Source organism: Betta splendens, chromosome 10 (assembly GCF_900634795.4).
Source record: "Betta splendens chromosome 10, fBetSpl5.4, whole genome shotgun sequence".
Taxonomy (NCBI): Eukaryota; Metazoa; Chordata; class Actinopteri; order Anabantiformes; family Osphronemidae; genus Betta; species Betta splendens.
The window spans coordinates 10,861,391-10,881,331 of NC_040890.2; the positions used below are offsets into that span (position 1 = coordinate 10,861,391).

At 45.1% G+C, this 19,941-nt stretch overlaps 5 protein-coding genes across 8 annotated transcripts; 2 read left to right on the forward strand and 3 right to left on the reverse strand.

The window, feature by feature from the left end:
- The first annotated feature begins 159 nt into the window (after positions 1-159).
- On the forward strand, positions 160-2,999 carry LOC114864001 (transmembrane protein 109-like). Of its 2 annotated transcripts, XM_029164589.3 has the most exons (4): positions 160-995; positions 1,242-1,301; positions 2,148-2,250; positions 2,503-2,999. In XM_029164589.3, the coding sequence occupies exons 1-4, from the start codon at positions 789-791 to the stop codon at positions 2,859-2,861; spliced, it is 729 nt and encodes a 242-aa protein (XP_029020422.1). In that variant the 5' UTR covers positions 160-788; the 3' UTR covers positions 2,862-2,999. The 2 variants fall into 2 exon arrangements, with proteins under 2 accessions (XP_029020422.1, XP_029020423.1); XM_029164590.3 differs by lacking the exon at positions 1,242-1,301 and having other exon boundaries at positions 162-995.
- Positions 3,000-4,053: 1,054 nt separating this feature from the next.
- Positions 4,054-6,382, reverse strand: LOC129604764 (uncharacterized). The gene is made up of 6 exons (XM_055512535.1): positions 5,851-6,382; positions 5,399-5,524; positions 5,178-5,314; positions 4,998-5,093; positions 4,876-4,914; positions 4,054-4,761 (listed from the first exon to the last, which is right to left on the reverse strand). The coding sequence occupies exons 1-6, from the start codon at positions 5,888-5,890 to the stop codon at positions 4,591-4,593; spliced, it is 609 nt and encodes a 202-aa protein (XP_055368510.1). The 5' UTR covers positions 5,891-6,382; the 3' UTR covers positions 4,054-4,590.
- Positions 6,383-7,720: 1,338 nt separating this feature from the next.
- LOC114863999 (uncharacterized) lies at positions 7,721-10,167 on the reverse strand. 2 transcript variants are annotated; one of them, XM_029164588.3, is made up of 8 exons: positions 9,937-10,167; positions 9,476-9,565; positions 8,887-9,156; positions 8,459-8,761; positions 8,231-8,389; positions 8,057-8,146; positions 7,935-7,973; positions 7,721-7,860 (listed from the first exon to the last, which is right to left on the reverse strand). In XM_029164588.3, the coding sequence occupies exons 2-5, from the start codon at positions 9,513-9,515 to the stop codon at positions 8,265-8,267; spliced, it is 738 nt and encodes a 245-aa protein (XP_029020421.1). In that variant the 5' UTR covers positions 9,516-9,565; positions 9,937-10,167; the 3' UTR covers positions 7,721-7,860; positions 7,935-7,973; positions 8,057-8,146; positions 8,231-8,264. The 2 variants fall into 2 exon arrangements, with proteins under 2 accessions (XP_029020421.1, XP_029020420.1); XM_029164587.3 differs by having other exon boundaries at positions 9,838-10,166.
- A 533-nt stretch (positions 10,168-10,700) lies between these two features.
- Positions 10,701-14,010, reverse strand: LOC114863997 (uncharacterized). Of its 2 annotated transcripts, XM_029164585.3 has the most exons (7): positions 13,626-14,010; positions 12,874-13,134; positions 12,319-12,621; positions 12,102-12,244; positions 11,917-12,006; positions 11,795-11,833; positions 10,701-11,720 (listed from the first exon to the last, which is right to left on the reverse strand). In XM_029164585.3, exons 1-7 carry the CDS (start codon positions 13,663-13,665, stop codon positions 11,568-11,570), a joined length of 1,029 nt encoding a protein of 342 aa, XP_029020418.1. In that variant the 5' UTR covers positions 13,666-14,010; the 3' UTR covers positions 10,701-11,567. The 2 variants fall into 2 exon arrangements, with proteins under 2 accessions (XP_029020418.1, XP_055368499.1); XM_055512524.1 differs by lacking the exon at positions 12,874-13,134 and having other exon boundaries at positions 13,626-14,009.
- Positions 14,011-14,339: 329 nt separating this feature from the next.
- On the forward strand, positions 14,340-16,245 carry LOC114864966 (uncharacterized). Its single transcript, XM_029165977.3, has 5 exons — positions 14,340-14,573; positions 14,871-14,953; positions 15,442-15,575; positions 15,648-15,783; positions 15,932-16,245. The coding sequence occupies exons 2-5, from the start codon at positions 14,902-14,904 to the stop codon at positions 16,243-16,245; spliced, it is 636 nt and encodes a 211-aa protein (XP_029021810.2). The 5' UTR covers positions 14,340-14,573; positions 14,871-14,901.
- Positions 16,246-19,941: the final 3,696 nt, after the last annotated feature.

Sequence of the window (19,941 nt, forward strand, 5' to 3'; positions counted from 1 at the left end):
CAGTGAGCTGTTAATTGCTTGACCTGATCTGCCGAACCACAACTCCCAGTGTGCAAATCTCTGTTTATCTCTGTGCTGAACACCCCCCCCCCCCCCCTCCTTTCCTCCTCCTCCTTCCATCCAGACTATTATATTCTCTATCCGGGCTCGGTGGTTAGAGACGCTGGGAGGAAGGGAGTGGCGCGCCGGTACAGCGACAGGGGAGCGCTGAGAAAAGGTTGTGCAACCTAATCCATCCACCAGTGTTTGATGCAGCTCAGGCACAAAGGAACATTAAACCCGAGCGATCTGAATAAGAGGCTTTAGGAGGCTCGTGCTCGGCGCAACGCCACCGTGTTTCATAAAGGAACACGCTTCTGGGACGTTTCTGTGTGATTTTTTTTTCCATTGTTAGCACCTTCCTTCTGCTTTTGGACGTATTTAAATGAATCGGCCCCGTTGGATTATTCCAGCACCGCTTCCTTCCCTAATATAGGCACAGTGAGCGGAGCGGCCCCGCTTCCCTCTGAAGTCTCGCTTTTGTCGTGTTGGTGAAGCGGAGCCCTGCTTTTCGGGTCGGGTCGGTCGGTCGTGTTCCTCCTGGAGCCGAAGCATGCGGGCTTTGACGTGCGCTCTCTAGCCCGTGACTGCTCTCGCCTGAAGCCATTTTTAATTCTTGAACCCGCAAGCCTCTCGCGGCCCGCTCGGCGCCGCGGCGCATACATTATTGGCACTAGACGTTTTTGGTCCTCGTCGCTCCCAGGTCGGTTCCCAGTCGCGCGTCTGGCTCTGGGCGCGGCTCGTGCGCCATGGCTCGCTCGTCCCCCTCCATCCACGCGTGCTTGGCGCTGGTCCTGGCGCTGGCCTGGGCTGCAGACGGCGCCCAGCGGGCCAAGCCGAGCGCGGAGAGCCCTCCGACGGTGACCCTCCAGACCCTGATCGCGGGAACCTGCCACGAGGTCCAGCGCTACGCGGAGTCGGTGCTGGGGACGGGCGTGATTCGCTCCACGGCTGAGGTACGGGGAGGAAGCGCACGCCCAGATCCGTGTGCTCCAGTTTCTTTTGATTGTTAATGTGTTCTGATCCAACTTCACTGAGACCTTTGCTGCTGTTCTTAATGCTTAACCTAACCACCTTTTTATCTCTCTACCTCCACGTCTTCACATTGATCCATTCCCATCTAATCTCCCTTCTGATCCCATCGTCTCTGCCCCCATTTCATGCTTTCACGCGCTCTCCGTCTCCCTGCTTCCTTTCCTCAGAGTGCTGTGTTGTTTCTTGAGTCATTGCTTGGTCAGGAGAACGTCCACACGGTGGCCACGGTAAGACATGTCCCGTGTCCCACTTGAGCCTCCTCTGACTGGGTGTTAAACAGGGAGTCCCCTCATTTGGCTCAGTGTAGGTCACTCCACATTATCAGTGCAGAGCGCAGGAGCGTTGCGAAGGCGCAGGGTTCTGTATTTGCATGCGAAGCGGTGTCGTCCTGCTATGGAGCCTGTAGTGATGAGACACAGTTTACATGCTGACGAGTTGATCAGCTGATACAAGACCAAGTAAGAATTTAACCATCACTATTAGTAGGTATACTTATTTATAATAATTTAAAACCGTATAGCTTATAACTAGTGGAAATAATGGTATATTATAATCTAATAATATATAATAATAATAATATTGTTATCAGTGTGTTTTGAGCGACATAGACACACTCACTGACACAAGCTTTATTTATACTGTGACATATGGGACAGTTCTCACTTATGTCCGGTGCAACAGGTGCAGATAAGATATGCACCCAACTTTCTTGAACTGCCCTTGACTTCAGCGGATGAGGCTGTGTGTGTGTGTGTGTGTGTGTGTGTGTGTGTGTGTGTGTGTGTGTGTGTGTGTTGACTTCAGACTGCAGGAATAGAGAGCGACACTGTCCAGCTGCCACTTGCACAAGTGTCTGCTCAGGCCATCAATACAACACTTCTTCTTATGGGGTTCAGATCATTAACACTTACTGTAACATGAGTCCTAGAGGTTCCATTTTGATGTGATCACGTCTTTGCATTGTGATCCTGTAAACATTATTTGTGCAGTTCTGATCATGACCTCTACAACCTCTGTGCGTGCGCTGTCCCTTCAACGTCAAAGTAAAGCTCGTTTCCACTGTTCTTCCACAGTTTTTGGAAACGGTGATCGGGTTCCTCGCTGAAGGAGCCGCAAGTGGCCTGAACGTCATCGCCGTGTACGTCACAGAGATCCTCAGGGTCACGGGATGTGACGGTAGGTGCCGCGTTGGACCCCATCCTGTGTTTGTCTATGTGCTTGGCTGCTGGCTCTGCTCTCTCTCTGTGTGAGTGTATGAGTCACTATGAGCAAAGCAGGTGGTGACAAAAGATTTATCAGCAGGTGAAAATATGCAGGCTTGATTCTCCCTCAGGGCGATGTGCTGCCGCACCTTTATACCCATGATTGGATGCTCCTGTGCCCCAACAGGTATCTTTATGCTCTGTTGCTTATGCCCTCTCTCCACAGTTGCCCTGACGCTGCCTCGCTTCACCCCCGAGGGCGTGAGGGCCTTCGCTCAGTGGGGGCTGCTGGCTCTCATTGGCTACTGGGTGCTGACCGTCGTGCTCCGTCTGCTGATCGCCGTGCTGAGGCAGGTGTTCTGGGTGGTGAAGACCGTGCTGGCGCTGTGGCTCTTCGGTCTGATGGTGACCGACAAGGCGGCCACGGCGGAGACCACGGCGGTCCGCGTCGCCGGCCTCGTGCTGGCGTGCGTCCTGTTGACTCTGCTCACGTCCCACTCGGAGAAGTCGTGCGCGGTGGAGCGTCGGCTGAGCACCCTGGAGGGCCGCCTGAAGGCCGTGGAGAAGAGGAAAGGGGAGCAGTGAGAGGCTGGGGTGGAGGTCCGGGGCTCTAATATGGACAGAGGCACTGGTGAAGTTGATTAAGAAGATAGTCATTGATTGTTCCTGTGTGTGTTTTAAACTATTGTGGGAAATAAAGTAATCTCTGGGATTTGTATTAAACATTCTCATTTTGCTTGTTTTCATAAAATGACAAAATTAATCCAAAACAAACAGAAGTAATGGATTAATGTGCAGAAATTATTCTACAGTAGGATCTTAAGAATCAAGGAGGCAAAATTTCCACAATACTTCAGTGATAATCAGGGATTTGGATTTAGCTTTAAGCAAATGTCCTGTATCCTCTGGGGATCATGAACATATTTACATTTTTTATTGGCAGCCACTTTCAGCCTTAAGAATAAGAATAGGGAAAAGAATAAGAATAAGAAAGCCTTGATGTCCCAGTTTCTTCAGCTACGGCTGATCTGGCCTGTCGACATCTCATATGCCTCCCCGGTGCTCAGTGAGTCGGAAGCTTCCTGTCCTCACCCACTATCGCCGCTGCCACTTCACTGGAGGGGAGCAACTAGGCCACGCAGCTACCGCACGATGACTATTCCTGCAAAACTCACCTCACTTTCCTCCCACACTGTGCTGTGGGCGAGACAAGTGGCCACAGCGGACGTAGCAGGTTCAAGTGTGTCACCAGCCTCCCTCCATCATCAGAGGCAGAACTACAATGTATTTACATTGATGTAAATCTCATTGTAGAAATGGAAATAATGTAATGAGAGGACTTTACAAAACGCCCCAGTTCAGATGTTGTGTCATTTAAAACCCATAAAATCCAGACCTCAGGCCAGTGTCTGCTTTGTGTACATTATGTTGTAGCTTCAACGGTTACCATGGCAGCGCCGAATGTGGGAATGGGGAGCGGTTGTAACAGGCTAATTATCATTTAAAGCAACAGGCACCAAAACAGCGCAATCCACGGCCGGTTGCTGCAGACGGGGCATAAAAGAGGGCGGAGATTGGTCCGCTGCTCATCACTCACTCTTAAGTGATATGATGCATTGAAACCTGGAGGCATCTGAAAGCTTTCTTACGTTACTCTGCGTGTGGGTAATTGGTCTCTGTGGCCTCGTAGTTTCCCATAAGAACACATGAAGCTGCAACTCGTGCTCAGAGTTTCCTCTGCGAACCAGTTGTGTAGTGGAGGGGATTTATTTGCTTGATGGGCTGCGTGGCTGCAGCTCGTATAGTGGTAAATTATAGAATATTGTTATAAGTCAAGTTTAAAGTCAAGGTTGTGGAACAAATTTGTACAACAATTTAAAAATTTAAACAAAACACATTTATCAAAACATACAAATACAGTTTGTATGGCTCAAAAAAATACAATACACAATTTTAAATGTATATAACCAAAGATGTATGTAACAGACATTCATTCAAAATACAGTATACAACTTGAACAAGTCTATTGAACTGAAGAAATTTTAAAGCCTTAAAATTGTTTCAAGTGTGTGGTTACTGCTGACTGACACATTCAAAACGCTCGGTTCAGAGGTGATGCCGCTTACAGTTGAAAGCGGCACAAGGAAAAGGCAGATGGTGGTTTTCATTGAACACTGTGGGCAAACTGTGACTGTAAATCACATCCACATCCTGTAAACGTTGTTTATAAGTGTATAAGTCCAATGCCCTGCTTGTCAAAGTGATAGGCTCCTAGGTTGATTAGCATCTAAAACGAGTAAGGCACATTTCTTATTTATATATTGCTTGTGAATGAAGGCTTCCATTTGAAGTTGAGTTTGTCTGAGGTATAAACATGTTGGTAAGTTGGGTCTGAACTGAGAGGAAGAGACAAGGGGAAGTGCATCCCCTTCAGCTCGAACCGCGGCTCGTCGTCACTGAGGCTGAGGACAGTTGGAGCTGGAACCTGGAGAGAACATGGCATTAATAGAAACTGAAATAGTTCTTACTACACAAAACCAGTGGCTGGGAGTTTGACACGAGATGTAAGTGTTGCTCAGACTCAGAAGGAGAGTCTCACCTCAGCATTAGCAGCGTTCACGGCCGGTGGGTTCTGTACCTGCAGAGGAAAGGAGGGTGTGCGTTCAGAGCTGAAGCGTTACCACAGCGTAAGGAGAGGTTCGACTGAGAACACACACTAACCAGCGGGTTGCTGTGAGTATAAGCAGGCACTGGGTACGGTGGCATCCATATCCAACGCTGACTGGGCTGCCATGGTGCAGCAGGCTCATAGCTATACTGCAGTTTGGAGTAAGCAAAGAAATGAACAAACAGAAGCGATTTCTCAGCTCAGTGCAAGTGTGTGATGCCGGTTCTGTTCACCTCCGGAGGAGCCACAGCTGGTTCAGAGACGGTCTTAACAGAAGATGCCAAGACTTTGCAGCACTGCACGCAGCAGCAGCAGCAGCCGATAAGTGCAACAACCCCAACAGTAATGGCAATGGTTCCGTAGGGAGGGTCTTTATGTGTAGTAAGTAGTCAGCAGATAACAGGTTTAGAATATAGACCACAGAAGAAGAAAAAGCTAAACACAGTCCACTCACCAATCTTTCTCAGATTCAACTCTAACGCCGTCTCATCGTAACCCTCAAATTCAATAGAGTAAGTGTCTGTGGGCAGATCCATGATGTATGTCGCCCCATTCGTCTCTTCTACAACATCAGCGAGACCTCAAGATCAAGGAGAAAATATTCACACTTAATGCAGGTATGATCATCTTGAGGACAAACTATTTATTGTTTGTGTGGTGAAATCCAGACCATCGTCTTCCTCACCTACTAATGTAGTTCATTCATACGATGGGGTTAAGGGGATCTTAATAACGAATCAGTTACAAAACAGTGATGATAAAACAGGAGGCTTCAACGAGGCTACAGTTTATACCACAGATTTAATAATGTAGTCTACAGATTAATGCCCTTGTGTATATTACAGTCAACAAAGAATCGTCTCTAACTCTTTGTTCAAGGAGGAAACGTTTTTTTCAGTTACTCACCCACAGAAACAAAGGCTCCCAACAGCAGCAACAAAATCATTCTTCTCCACCGTGATCACAAATCAGAAGCCACAGTAGTAGTAGTATTTGCTGTTTAAAGTACAATTGGAAAACTCATTAACACTGCAGCTCTGCAGTTTACAGATTAGTTCTGGGCAGGGGATGTTTCCTGGAGCCACCTACGAGGTGTCACGTCTGGGCTTTTGGTTACCATTTCCTGTTTAGTTTTGACATTTCCTGTTTCCAGTTCTGGTTTTGGGGCGGTGGGTAGCACCATCGCCTCACAGCGAGAAGGTTCTGGGTTCGATTCCCGGAGGCGGCCCTTGTGCCTTTCTGTGTGGAGGTTGCACGTTCTCTCCGGGTTCTCCGGCTTCCTCCCACAGTCCAAAGACGTGCATTAGGTTGATTGGCTTCTCTCCATCCATCCATTTATCTCTCCACCCGTAGGTGTGAGTGGTCGTCTGTCTGTGTGTTGCCCTGCGACCCGTCCAGGGTGTTGTCTGCCTCTCGCCCAGCTCGGATAGGCTCCAGCACCCCCGCGACCCAGCATATGGGATACAGCAGCTTGGAAAATGGATGGATGGTTTCACTTTTCTAGTCACGTGCCCAGTCATCTGTTTCCGTCTAGTTATTTAAACTAAACTAAGTTATTATTTAGTTATAAGTTATAAAATTATAAAAATGATTATTTATTTTTTTAATTATCATATAAAATATTATTATTGTAATAATAATAATAATTATTATATAAAATATTATTGTTGTTATTATTATTATTATTATAGTCTGAATGCCTCAGTCTCACACTATTTTCTTACAATATACACTGCTAAGTGTTCTTTGACTGTATGATTTTTTTTCATGGCTGAGCATATTTTTTAGTTTAAAACAATGACGCCCAGTCCATCAGTATCCTTTGGTGCAAGTGTTCAATCTGTTGCGACATCGACGTGTCAACACGTAGAAACAGGGGACGTATTCTTACGTAGGAGCCACTGAGAATACAACCATCCAGATTAAATAAAAGAAGGGGGCCTGTGCTCGTGTGTAACTGGTCCCTGTGGCCTTGTAGTTTCCCATAACAACACATGAAGATGCACCTTGCGCTCAGTTAAGTTTTCTCTGGGAACCAGAGGAATTTATTTTCTGATGAGCTGCTGCTCGCAGTAGTGTTAACAGCTTTAATGCACATGATACAACATAGATTTAAAAAAAAAACATACAAATACGAAGTGTGGCTCCCAAAGAGAAGAGTTATATGTATATAACCACAGATGTGTGTGCAGTAACAGACATTAACATGCATTCAGGCAAAATAGGCAACATCAACAAGTCTATTGCATAATTTTAAAGCTTTAGACGTGTTTCAAGTGAACATGTGATAAGATTCAGTGATGCCGCTTCCTGTTGAAAGCTGCATAAGGCAGATAGTGGTTCTCATTTTTTAACAATCGGCGCCAATAAAAACACACGTGCACGTGTGACATGTGTCTAATGTAGTTATGACTACTGTAAGTTGACCTGTCTTGTCTCAAATACACACATTCATACATTAATCATGAGGCTACGTTTGTATCTTCCTGCAGGAATGGAAGGAAGGATTCACTGAAACTGTGACTGTACATCACATCCACATCGGACCCTGTGGACGTTGTGTACAAGTCCAATGCCCTGCTTAGCACATTGACAGGCTCTTAGGTTGGTGTCACCCATAATAAAAATGAGAAATGAGTGGAAGCACCTTTTTACATAGGTTCTATAAAAATGCACATTATTTGTAATAACCAGGCATCTCCTATTTATATATTCAGTGTCACAGTTACATACTTCAGGATAGACCCTTGTGAATGAAGGCTTTCATTTGAAGTTGAGTTTGTCTGAGGTATAAACATCTTGGTAAGCTGAGTCTGAACTGTGAGGAAGCGTCAAGGGGAAGCGCATCCCCTTCAGCTCGAACCGCGGCTCGTCACTGGGGCTGAGGACAGTCGCATCATAAGCTGGAGCTGGAACCTGGAGAGAACATGGCTTTAATAGAACAAGACACGAGACGTAAGTGTTGCTCAGACTGAGAAGGAGAGTCTCACCTCAGCATTAGCAGCGTTCACGGCCGGTGGGTTCTGTACCTGCAGAGGAAAGGAGGGTGGGCGTTCAGAGCTGAAGCGCTAACACAGCGTAAGGAGAGGTTCAACTGAGAAACCACACTAACCAGCGGGTTGCTGTGAGTATAAGCAGGCACTGGGTACGGTGGCAGCCAAGGCTGACTGGGCTGCCATGGTGCAGCAGGCTCATAGCTATACTGCAGTTTGGAGTAAGCAAAGAAATGAACAAACAGCGGCGATTTCTCAGCTCAGTGCAAGTGTGTGATGCCGGTTCTGTTCACCTCCGGAGGAGCCACAGCTGGTTCAGAGGCGGTCTCATGAGAAGATCCCAAGCATTTGCAGCACTTCACGCAGCAGCAGCAGCAGCCGATAAGTGCAACAATCCCAACAGAAAACACCAATGACTGTGTAGAGAGGGTCTTTTGTATGTGTTTCTGTAACTAGTCAGCAGATAACAGGTTTAGAATATAGACCACAGAAGAAGAAAAAGCTAATCACAGTCAACTCACCAGTCTTTCTCAGCTCCACCTCTAACACCTTGTCACTGCGGCCGTCTCTGATCTCAAAGTATCCCTCGCATGACATCTGTGGGTCCCTCATTAAAATCCCACACGGCCTCAGCAGCTCAAACCCAGAACAGTTCAACTTCTCCAAATACGTCTGCAGCTTTCCTTGATCGACTATTACAATCTTTAAGCCTCTGTCTTCAGACTTGGTTTTTGGGATGAAGTAAATGTTGCAGACATTTGGCTCCAAATCAAAGGAGAACCTGAGTTGTTCACCAGAACCCAATTCGTAGGTCTCCATATTTTCTGGATGAGAAGAGGGAAATAACAGAGAAAGCTAAAGTTACTAGGAACCAATACCAAAACCCGAGCAGTGTACCTTCAACAAAAAGACGAACAAATCAGACCAGCTGAGACAAGATATGTCTCACCTTTCACCTTCAGCGTCCTCCTCTTCAGCTCGTGTTTATATTTGTCTTTCATCACATAGAGGCCACTGTCTCTCTGTGTCACCTGTCTAATGGTGAAAGAGGAAGGTGTCACCTGCAGCCTGCTGTCCTGAGAGTATGAAGGGTCGTCGCGTTTCCACAAGACCTTTGGTCGCCAGGTCCTAAAACTCTCAAATTCAATGGAGTAAGTGTCTGTGGGCAGATCCATGATGCATGTCGCCCCATACTTCTCTTCTACAACATCAGCGAGACCTAAGGAGAAAATATTCACACTTAATGCAGGTATGATCATCTTGAGGACAAACTATTTACTGTTTGTGTGGTGAAATCCAGACCATCGTCATCCTCACCTACTAATGTAGTTCATTCATACGATGGGATTAAGGGGATCTTAATAACGAATCAGTTACAAAACAGTGATGATAAAACAGGAGGCTTCAACGAGGCTACAGTTTATACCACAGATTTAATAATGTAGTTTACAGGTTAATGCCCTTGTGTATATTACAGTCAACAAAGAAGTGTCTCTAACTCTTTGTTGAAGGAGGAAACGTTTTTTTCAGTTACTCACCCACAGAAACAAAGGCTCCCAACAGCAGCAGCACTATCATTCTTCTCCACCGTGATCACAAATCAGAAGCCACAGTAGTAGTGGTATTTGCTGTTTAAAGTACAATTGGAAAACTCATTAACACTCAGCAAATCATCATAAGCAGCTCTGCAGTTTAACGATTAGTTCTGGGCAGGGGATGTTTCATGGAGCCACCTACGAGGTGTCACGTCTGGACCTTTGGTTGCCATTTCCTGTTTAGTTTTGACATTTCCTGTTTTGTTTCTACCGGTTTTAGTTCTGGCTTTACTTTTCTAGTCACGTGCCCTGTCATCTGTTTCCGTTTAGTAGTTATCTCAGTGTGTTTAGTTCCCAGCTCGTACCTCAGTTCTCTGCCAGATCGTAGCGTGTTATCACCTCAGTCCAGCGGTTCATCATCAGCTCCTGCTCGAATAAAACCGTGTTTCGTTTGTCGTATTTACCAGTCTTCGCCTGTTCCCTGTCGGTGCTTTTGCCTGTAATCTGGATCTCCTGTTGCTGACCGTTGCCTGTCTGACTGATTCTTGCCTGCTGTTGTTTACTGGAGTGATTGCCAATAAACTAACATCCCAGCTAGTTTGTCTCCGGCTGTGCATGCGGGTCCTGCATCACGCTCGCTTCCTGACGGTTCCTGAAACGAGGCGGTTACTGTGGATTCTATAACATATGATGCATTTAAGGGGTGTTGGAAATTACGGTTGGCCAACTCAGAAAACAGCTAATTGGCGACTAAATTTGTTGTTATTCTGGAAAATTAAATATTTATATCACCTATCTTTAATATGAACCTTCAAACCTGTTACTTCTCACCACACAAAAGACCATGAAAGCTATCCAGTTCTGAATAATATTAATAATAATAATATAATAATTAATAATATTATAGTCTGAATGCCTCTGTCTGACACTATTTTCTTACAATATACACTGCTAAGTGTTCTTTGACTGTATGATTATTTTTCATGGCTGAGCATATTTTTTAGTTTAAAACAATGACGCCCAGTACATCAGTATCCTTTGGTGCAAGTGTTCAATCTGTTGCCACATCGACGTGTCAACAAATCGAAACAGGGGACGTATTCTTACGTAGGAGCCACTGAGAATACAACCGTCCAGATGAAATAAAAGAAGGGGGCCTGTGCTCATGTGTAACTGGTCCCTGTGGCCTTGTAGTTTCCCATAACAACACATGAAGATGCACCTTGCGCTCAGTTAAGTTTTCTCTGGGAACCAGAGGAATTTATTTTTTGATGAGCTGCTGCTCGCAGTAGTGTTAACAGCTTTAATGCACATGATACAACATAGATTTATGAAAACATACAAATACGAAGTGTGGCTCCCAAAGAGAAGAGTTATATGTATATAACCACAGGTGTATGTGCAGTAACAGACATTAACATGCATTTATGAAAACATACAAATACGAATTGTGGCTCCCAAAGACAAGAGTTATATGTATATAAACACAGATGTGTGTGCAGTAACAGACATTAACATGCATTCAGGCAAAATAGGCAACATCAACAAGTCTATTGCATAATTTTAAAGCTTTAGACGTGTTTCAAGTGAACATGTGATAAGATTCAGTGATGCCGCTTCCTGTTGAAAGCTGCATAAGGCAGGTAGTGGTTCTCATGTTTTAACAATCAGCGCCAATAAAAACACACGTGCACGTGTGACATGTGTCTAATGTAGTTATGACTACTGTAAGTTGACCTGTCTTGTCTCAACTACACACATTCATACATTAATCATGAGGCTACGTTTTGTATCTTCCCTGCAGGAATGGAAGGAAGGATTCACTGAAACTGTGACTGTACATCACATCCACATCGGACCCTGTGGACGTTGTGTACAAGTCCAATGCCCTGCTTAGCACATTGACAGGCTCTTAGGTTGGTGTCACCCATAATAAAAATGAGAAATGAGTGGAAGCACCTTTTTACATAGGTCCTATAAAAATGCACATTATTTGTAATAACTAGGCAGCTAATGATAAATAGGAATATCTCCTATTTATATATTCAGTGTCACAGTAACATACTTCAGGATAGACCCTTGTGAATGAAGGCTTTCATTTGAAGTTGAGTTTGTCTGAGGTATAAACATCTTGGTAAGCTGAGTCTGAACTGAGAGGAAGCGACAAGGGGAAGCGCATCCCCTTTAGCTCGAACCGCGGCTCGTCACTGGGGCTGAGGACAGTCGCATCATCAGCCGGAGCTGGAACCTGGAGAGAACATGGCATTAATAGAACAAGACACGAGACGTAAGTGTTGCTCAGACTGAGAAGGAGAGTCTCACCTCAGCATTAGCAGCGTTCACGGCCGGTGGGTTCTGTACCTGCAGAGGAAAGGAGGGTGGGCGTTCAGAGCTGAAGCGCTAACACAGCGTAAGGAGAGGTTCAACTGAGAAACCACACTAACCAGCGGGTTGCTGTGAGTATAAGCAGGCACTGGGTACGGTGGCATCAAAGGCTGACTGGGCTGCCCTGGTGCAGCAGGCTCATAGCTATACTGCAGTTTGGAGTAGGCAAAGAAATGAACAAACAGAAGAAAAACAAGCAATTTCTCAACTCAGAAAAAATGTGTGTGATGCCGGTTCAGTTCACCCCCTGAAGAGTCACAGCTGGTTCAGAGGCGTTCTCATCAGAAGATCCCAAGCATTTGCAGCACTTCACGCAGCAGCAGCCGATAAGTGCAACAACGCCAACAGTAACGGCAATGGCTGTGTAGAGAGGGTCTTTATGTGTTCCTGAAAGTAGTCAGCAGATAACCGGTTTAGAATATAGACCACAGAAGAAGAAAAGCTAATCACAGTCCACTCACCAATCGCTTTCAGCTTCACGACTAACGCCTTGTCACTGCGGCCGTCTCTGATCTCAAAGTATCCCTCGCATGACGTCTGTGGGTCCCTCATTAAAATCCCACACGGCCTCAGCAGCTCAAACCCAGAACAGTTCAACTTCTCCAAATACGTCTGCAGCTTTCCTTGACGAACTATTACAGTCTCTAGGCTTTTGTCGACAAACTTAGTTTTTGGGATGAAGTAAATGTTGCAGACGTTTGGCTCCAAATCAAAGGAGAACCTGAGTTCTTCACCTGAAACCAAGTTGTAGGACTCTTCATTTTCTAGACGAGAGGATAGAAAAGACAGAGAAGGTTAAAGATACTGGTAACCAATACCAAACCCTGAGCAGTGTAGGCTCCAGTTATTGTTAGGATTCAAATACAGACCTCCATCTAATGCAATAAGGCAATAAAAACTACAAATGAACTACAATAAATTTGTCAGCTCATTTGATTTATGGTAATGAACAGCAACAGTGACTTAACAAAAAGACGAACAAATCAGATCAGCTGAGACACGAAGAAATGTCTCACCTTTCACCGTTAGCGTCCTCCTCTTCAGCTCAAAATTATATTTGTGTTTCATCACATAGAGGCCACTGTCTCTCTGTGTCACCTGTCTAATGGTGAAAGAGGTAGGTGTCACCTGCAGCCTGCTGTCCTGAGAGTATGAAGGGTCGTCACGTTTCCACAAGACTCTTGACCCCAAGTCCCCATATTCAATGGAATACGTTTCTATGGGCAAATCCACGATCCATGTCGCCCCATACTTTTTTTCTACAAATTCGGAGAGGCCTAAGGAGAAAATATTCACACTTAATGAAGGTATGATCATCTGTTCCTGAAGGAGGATGCTGTAGAACTGTGCTGAGGATGACAAGAGGCTGAGCAGCCGGGAGGGGGCGCACTGCGACTCCCTGTCAAACTGTTCAGTGTTTGTGAAGTGAAACCGAGGCCATCTTCATTCTCACCCACTAATATAGTCCATTCTATATAAATTATAGTAAATTCTACATGTGAGTTGATCGTAATAACAGATCCGTGAAAAAAAGTAATGAAAAAACACGCAGATTGTCCTTATCTCGCATGCACACATAGAGCGGCGTTCACCCGCGATGTAAACATGTACGTCCGAATTATTAATCAACGGGGCTACAGTTTATACCACTGATTTATTATTGTAGCCTACATTAGCCTACAGCCTACGCCATTTGTGTATATTACAGTCAACAAAGAAGCGTCTCCAACTCTTTGTTCCACGAGGAAACGTTTTTTCAGTTACTCACCCACAGAAACAAGGGCTCCCAACAGCAGCAACACCATCATTATCCTTCGCGATTACAAATCAGAAGCCAGAAGTTAATATTATTATTATCATAAGGTGCGATTTTACAGCTCATCAACACTATGTGCTGTATATACTACGCGTTACTGTATAAATACTGTAACGCGCGTGGCTTTCACAGCATGGATCTGGGCAGGGACTGTTTTCTGGATCCACCCTAGGAGGCGCTTAGACTCAATTACTTGTGATGCATTAAGGGGTTGTCGGACATTGCTGTTGTTGACAAAGTCAGAAAACAGCTAATCACTATATTTGTTATTATTCTGGAAAAGCGATTATTTATATCATCTATCCTTAATCTGAACCTTCAAACCTGTTATTTCTAGCCACAAAACGATTCTAAAAGCTCTCCAAAATTAAGTTTTCTTTCATGTTTGCATTGATAATTGGAATATTGTGTCCATTTAACATCCTATAATCAAATACTAATGGTTATTACAAATTTTTAGTCACAAGTCACAGCACAAATTATATCTCCATATACTGTAGACCATATAAAAAATCTCGTGCGCTTTAATATAATATTAATTATTATTATTACTATTAAAGTCTGAACGCTGGAACCTTAGTCTCACTGTTTTGTTACAATATACATACATGGGTGTTTTTATGGCTGAGCATCATGTTTTCTTTGAAACAATGACGCCCAGTCCATCAGTATCCTTTGGTGCAAGTGTTCACTCTGTTGCGACATCGACGTGTCAACACGTAGAAACACGGGACGTATTCTTACGTAGGAGCCACCGAGAATACAACCGTCCAGATGAAATAAAAGAAGGGGGCCTGTGCTCATGCGCGCGCTGCGGAGGACGTCGTTATCCTCTTATCTCCATTCACATAAACGTTCATAAACATTCCGCGGTGGACTCTCCTTCCACGCATCCTGCAGGTGAGTTGAGGCCCCGTGGGCTCGTTTGTACGTGATGCCACGCTGACGGCCTTGTGGCCCGATGTGTCGACGATAAGTGTCGTTCAGCGGCCGGGAGACGTGTTGAACACCGAGAGCCCCGCACGGATCCGTGTGCGAGGGCATCGCTGCTTCGTGGATGTCGCCTTTCTGGGCCGTGTTCTCCGCAGTGGGCAGCACCGCGGCTCTCTGTCTGTGGGCTCCCCCTCGTGTAGCCTGGTGATCGCATGTCCGCCCGTGGGGATGAGTGACGATCGCGTGCGTCTGTTCACTTTGCAGAGGAACGAGTGTGGCGTGTGCTGAGGGGAGGATGTCGCCCTGCGTCCTGATCGCTGCTCTGTTCACCCTTTCTGTGGCCGTGGGTAGGTTCCTCAATAAACACGGTCGCGTAATATACGTGTAATGAGGTAAATGTGAGTTTGAAATGCAAATTGGTGGTTTAGGTTAAGCTAAGTTAATAATAACGCCATGATGTTAACTGGCAATTTTATTAAATTCACCTGTAGACTCTTAATTCTACTATTTCTACTGGGGTTGGGGTCTGTTATTATAGGAAAGGGTTCTAAATACAGTCAGGCATCATGTGCGTTAGATCCCTAAAGACAACTCTAAAAGCTGACAAACCCTCAATGTGTAAAACATATAATAACCATTAATGTCATGTGCTGATTATAGACATAAACACATTGTAATTGTAAACTTGCTGACTATGCCAGTATCTCTACAGATATTACTGATCCGTTAATAACAACAGATGGGTTTATAGCAGGTTATACAGTAGCCACCCTTCGTCACATTGCTGTCACCTACATATTTTATAAGTCTGTTGACTTTGTTTCCCCTTTGGCAGCTGAGGGAGAGGAAGAGGTCCAGAGGGTGTGTGTTGGGAATGCGTTTCGTCTGCCTGTGTACTCCACGTACAGGACTGTGGTGTTCACCCCCAGCTCCGAGGGGACGAAGCGTGTCCTGCTGGAGAAAACCATGGTGGGCCAAAGTGTACCTGCACTCGTTGGTGTGCGTTTGCTTGTCTCGTCTAAACCCCGTTTCAAACTGCAGGTGAAGGACCCACGGTTCGAGTGGACCAGAGATAAGATGTTGGTCCTGAGGGAAGTCACTTATGGGGATCAGGGTCTTTATGCAGTCAAAAATACGCTTGGCTTCACCTTCGAGGCTGTTCACCTGGTGGTTTTAGGTACAATGTGTTATCTGTTGTATAAAATAAGACCAATAATATTTTTTTTATCTGCAAACAGCGTATGCAGCTTTTTGCTTTTGCTATGAGGCGAATCCAACAAAGGACACCATCCATCCTCATCTCCACTGTGTCTGTGCTGCTTCAGAGTGCATCCGGTCCTTCCACAGACACTACGGGGAGAGCTTTGAGCACAGCATCCCCGAAAACGGCTCCCTGCTGGAGTTCTCCCCGCGCGGCGCTCCACACGCGGCGTCGCCCATCGTGCTTTGGAACGAGACGGACCCCGAGACCAGCAGCGCGAGGCGAGGCCGGCTGCTGCACAGCAGGAGGGTGTGGGTGGCCGAGAGGGTGACGCAGGCCGACCAGGGCAACTACACGGTGAGAGACGTCCAGGGCAACGTGCTGTCCCACCGGCTGCTCATCGTCCGAGGTGAGTGGAGAAGACGCGTTACCCCCTAGGTCACGTAGCGCGGTCCGAGGCCGAAGGGTGGTATTTTCTAGGTTTTCACATGGTTTGAGTTGCTTGTGGTATTTTGTGAATATAATTTGTCCGCTGAAACACACCATGTTCTCCAAACCAGTGTTTGATAACTGCGGCCATTATTACAATGCCCACAGCGCCACCTGCTGTAAATGAACAAAATGAACGAATGACTCGAAATGGTTCGTTCACTTTACTTGTTTCTTATTTTGTGTCTCCTTCTTGATGAGGTGCTTCAACTAACTATGACTCACCAGAAGATTCTGGCCATGGTTAAGGTTGCTCAGCCATACAATAGGTGCTAAAATAACTGCATGTTGCTTCTAAAAGACCTTGTTACACTACAAAATGTTGTGCTGCCTAGTTTGAGGTTTCAATTTGAACCCATACATTTTTTTGATCCTCCTATTAAATTCTGCTGCTGAGAGATGAGAAAATACACATGTCTAAGCAACAAAATTGTAAACGTCTAAGTTAACAGCTGATTATGTAAGAATTGTCAAACGGTCAAGGACATCACCATCAGCGCAACCACATCTTATATCTTTCCTCACTAACATAGATAGACTAATTAGGGGGAGAACCAATGTTGCTACATTCAGAAGAAAGAAGAAATTTCATTTCATTTCTGTCTTTGATGTCCAGGGATATAGGTGATCTCCTCAATCAGCAATGAATTTTTTCTTTCTCAGAATTCACTTGTTTGTGGTGTGGGGGATGAAAGTTGCTCATATTTCCTCTTCTTCCAATAAAAATAGATTCAGGTAACACAGTCATGTTCATCATCAGTGCAGATGTGTTTTATTCACCAGTCTCCAAACAGACAAACCTCAAATGACACTAACACACATCAGTGATTAGTTTGCTGTCCACAACAAATGTAGGTAAAGGAAGTGGAATATTTCAGCCGACTGCTCGTCTGAATATGCATTGTTATACATAATCTCATACTACTTAATATTAGCCATGACATACAGTGCAACATCACAATTTCCATATTTACACATTATTGCTATTGGTAGTGATAAGTATCATTAATACTTATATTTGGGTTTAGAAAACCTGTTTATCAGCTCAGGTGATAAACCTGAGGGTCCCACTACAAGGATAGTAAAGCTGTAGCTTAACATTGTTACAGGCAGACGCTGGTACATGAACAATGCCACTTGTTGAAGCCAGGGTGATGGGAGGAACTCGGCCACTACGCCCATCCAGCAAGCAGAGGAAGGAATCCTAGCAGCCAGGGAGCCCACACACCTTCAGGTCCAGGAGGGCAGGTGTTGCGACCCAAGCCGCCTACACAGAGCCCCCCAGGCAGAGCTGCAGCAGCCACAGAGACAGCACCCGAGGTCAGAGCGGGCCACCGGGGGTCAACGCTGTCCGCCCCATGAGAACCAGGGGCAAACACTCCCCCCGGTGGGAGGGTCAGGCAGACGATCCACGTACCCCGGGCGTAAAACGGAATCCCCAACAAACCAACCGCACCTCACACATACGTACTCACACAGACACACACCCACACATACATCAACACACACTACCACGAACTCTCTCACAAAGGACTAGTCAATCATATGTGAACCCATGCACTCTCAGATACATTCTCACACCCACACCATTCGCTTAATCTCATTGATGGGGAGGGGAGGGGTCCGGCCTGCTGTCCATGTGGCCTCAGACAGGGACCGCAGCAACTCTGTAAAGAAAACTAACTTAAGTCTCACCTTCTCTTAGCTGTTCTGCCAGTCAGACTCAGTGAAGCTCCTGATACAGTAAATGATGCCACATGTGGATTCAGATTTTTAGTCTTCTGCTGAACAGTCGTATCAGTTCTTCAACTCACTTGGACTGGAAGCACGCTTACTGTGCTCTGGGTTTATCCTGATCAAAAAACTGTAAGAAAAGACACCATATATTATCCAGAGTAAAGCGTGTGAAAGCTGTGTTTTTCTTCTGGCGTATAATATACCATGCAAGTGTAATTAACGCTTCATGGACAGGATATCACTCCAAAATGAATAATGTAGGGGAAGCAAATAAACCGCAGCCATTTTTACAAGGGCCACAGCGCCACCTGCTGCCTGCACCTGCCAATGCACAGAATGAACAAATGACTCGAAATGATTCGTTCACTTTACTGATCGAGAGTTAAAGATCCTAGTCAGTTAAAATAATCGAACTTCCCAGCTCTAATTTACTGACAGTTTAAATATCGGGCTTGTTGCTGACAAACAATTGGTTTCTCAACATATTAGACCAGGAAATGCACAGATTCAGCGATTTTTACTCAGACAAATGTCAAGATAATTAAAATATAAAAGTATATATATTTTATAATATCTATAACAGATCAGTGGACAGATATGAATTGCTATTTTATGTTATTGTAGTCCCCTGCCTACACGCTGCACTGGTATCGATGGGCCAATGTCGGCACAGGCACTCTCACCACTAGGCTTAGAATTGTCATGATCTGGCTTTGTGTTTCTAGTTGTTTCCTGTTTTATTTTGGTAGTCTCCTGGTTTCTGTGTCTGCTCAAGCTTCACTTCCGGTTCATGTCCTGTCACAGCTGTCCCTGCTTCACCTGGTCATTACCCACACCTGCACTCTGTTAGTCATCAAGTCACTGTGTATTTAACCACCACCTGTGTCCTTAGTTCCCTGCCAGATTGTTGAGTTTCCTGAGTGTCTTTAGTTTCCCGAGTTCCTTGAGTCTTCTTGAAGTTTTCCGTGTTCCTCGTGTTTTGTTCCCGTTTGCTTTCACCGTCGTTTCCTGCCTGACCCTGGACTACTATCTGACCGTGAGTTTTGCTTTATCCCTGCCTGTACTTTTGCCGTGACCTCCCGTGTATCGAACCTCGCCTACGTACTGGACTCGAGATCGCCTGCTCCCCTTTGTACCTTTTGCTGAGCCTTTTGTGTATGACCTGGACCGTCTGACTCCGCTTATAGCAATAAACCTGTGTTTGATCATTATCCTGCCTCGGTGCTGTGCATGTGGGTCCTTTATCTGCCGATCCGTGACAAGAATAGCGTAGAATGATGCAAATTACCCATAAAGAGGCTGATGAGAGAGAGTTGTCTTTTGTGTAATTTATTGTATAAAAGGAAAATAAAAATAATGGGGAAAGCAAATCAAAAACATGGATGTTGATCGTGCACATCAACAAACCAAACACGCATGTGGGAGATCAGTGCAAACATAACGAAGATCCCACAATCCTCATGTTGTTCTTCCGTTTAACCCCTCTGTCTGACTAGGGTGAAAGAGTAACACCTGTACAGTTACCAGCTAAAGGTGAAGCATATTGTATATGATGTCACAGAAGTGAACAGGGATATTTACGTTCCTGGAATGAAGCTCAGCAGTTAATTTTTCTCTTTCTTTAGTGAGACTCTGCTGCTCCCGACTGCTCACTTCATTAAAAACAACCACTTTAAAAGCAGAAATGAAAGATTACAGCATCACTAGCTGACAAGCAGTAAAAAAGGTTCACTTTACTGAAATCATCAATAATAAATTGCAAATATCCATAGGATTTATTCTGAATGTATTAACAGAATTCTAACCTCATGTTTACACATTTTTACAGTTCACAGAAAACTTTCACTTTAATCTTCCAAAACGTCAAACTCAGCTGTAATGCTAATTAATTTGTTGTCTAAACTGATA

Bases quoted from the DNA above. Each gene is read 5' to 3' on its own strand.
- LOC114863999 (XM_029164588.3), bottom strand. From the start codon at position 9,515: ATGATAGTGCTGCTGCTGTTGGGAGCCTTTGTTTCTGTGG. The intron at 9,157-9,475 runs GTGAGTAACTGA...TTTTCTCCTTAG, and splicing joins GGGAGCCTTTGTTTCTGTGG to GTCTCGCTGATGTTGTAGAA. The intron at 8,390-8,458 runs GTGAGTTGACTG...TCTGCTGACTAG, and splicing joins GGTGGAGCTGAGAAAGACTG to TTACAGAAACACATACAAAA.
- LOC114863997 (XM_029164585.3), bottom strand. From the start codon at position 13,665: ATGATGGTGTTGCTGCTGTTGGGAGCCCTTGTTTCTGTGG. The intron at 12,245-12,318 runs GTGAGTGGACTG...GACTACTTTCAG, and splicing joins CGTGAAGCTGAAAGCGATTG to GAACACATAAAGACCCTCTC. The intron at 11,721-11,794 runs GTGAGACTCTCC...TGTTCTCTCCAG, and splicing joins TGAACGCTGCTAATGCTGAG to GTTCCAGCTCCGGCTGATGA.
- LOC114864966 (XM_029165977.3), top strand. From the start codon at position 14,902: ATGTCGCCCTGCGTCCTGATCGCTGCTCTGTTCACCCTTTCTGTGGCC. The intron at 14,954-15,441 runs GTAGGTTCCTCA...CCCCTTTGGCAG, and splicing joins CACCCTTTCTGTGGCCGTGG to CTGAGGGAGAGGAAGAGGTC. The intron at 15,784-15,931 runs GTACAATGTGTT...GTGCTGCTTCAG, and splicing joins TGTTCACCTGGTGGTTTTAG to AGTGCATCCGGTCCTTCCAC.
- LOC114864001 (XM_029164589.3), top strand. From the start codon at position 789: ATGGCTCGCTCGTCCCCCTCCATCCACGCGTGCTTGGCGCTGGTCCTG. The intron at 996-1,241 runs GTACGGGGAGGA...TCCTTTCCTCAG, and splicing joins TGATTCGCTCCACGGCTGAG to AGTGCTGTGTTGTTTCTTGA. The intron at 1,302-2,147 runs GTAAGACATGTC...GTTCTTCCACAG, and splicing joins ACGTCCACACGGTGGCCACG to TTTTTGGAAACGGTGATCGG.
- LOC129604764 (XM_055512535.1), bottom strand. From the start codon at position 5,890: ATGATTTTGTTGCTGCTGTTGGGAGCCTTTGTTTCTGTGG. The intron at 5,315-5,398 runs GTGAGTGGACTG...CTACACATAAAG, and splicing joins GTTGAATCTGAGAAAGATTG to ACCCTCCCTACGGAACCATT. The intron at 4,915-4,997 runs GTTAGTGTGTGT...TTTCCTCTGCAG, and splicing joins ATACTCACAGCAACCCGCTG to GTACAGAACCCACCGGCCGT.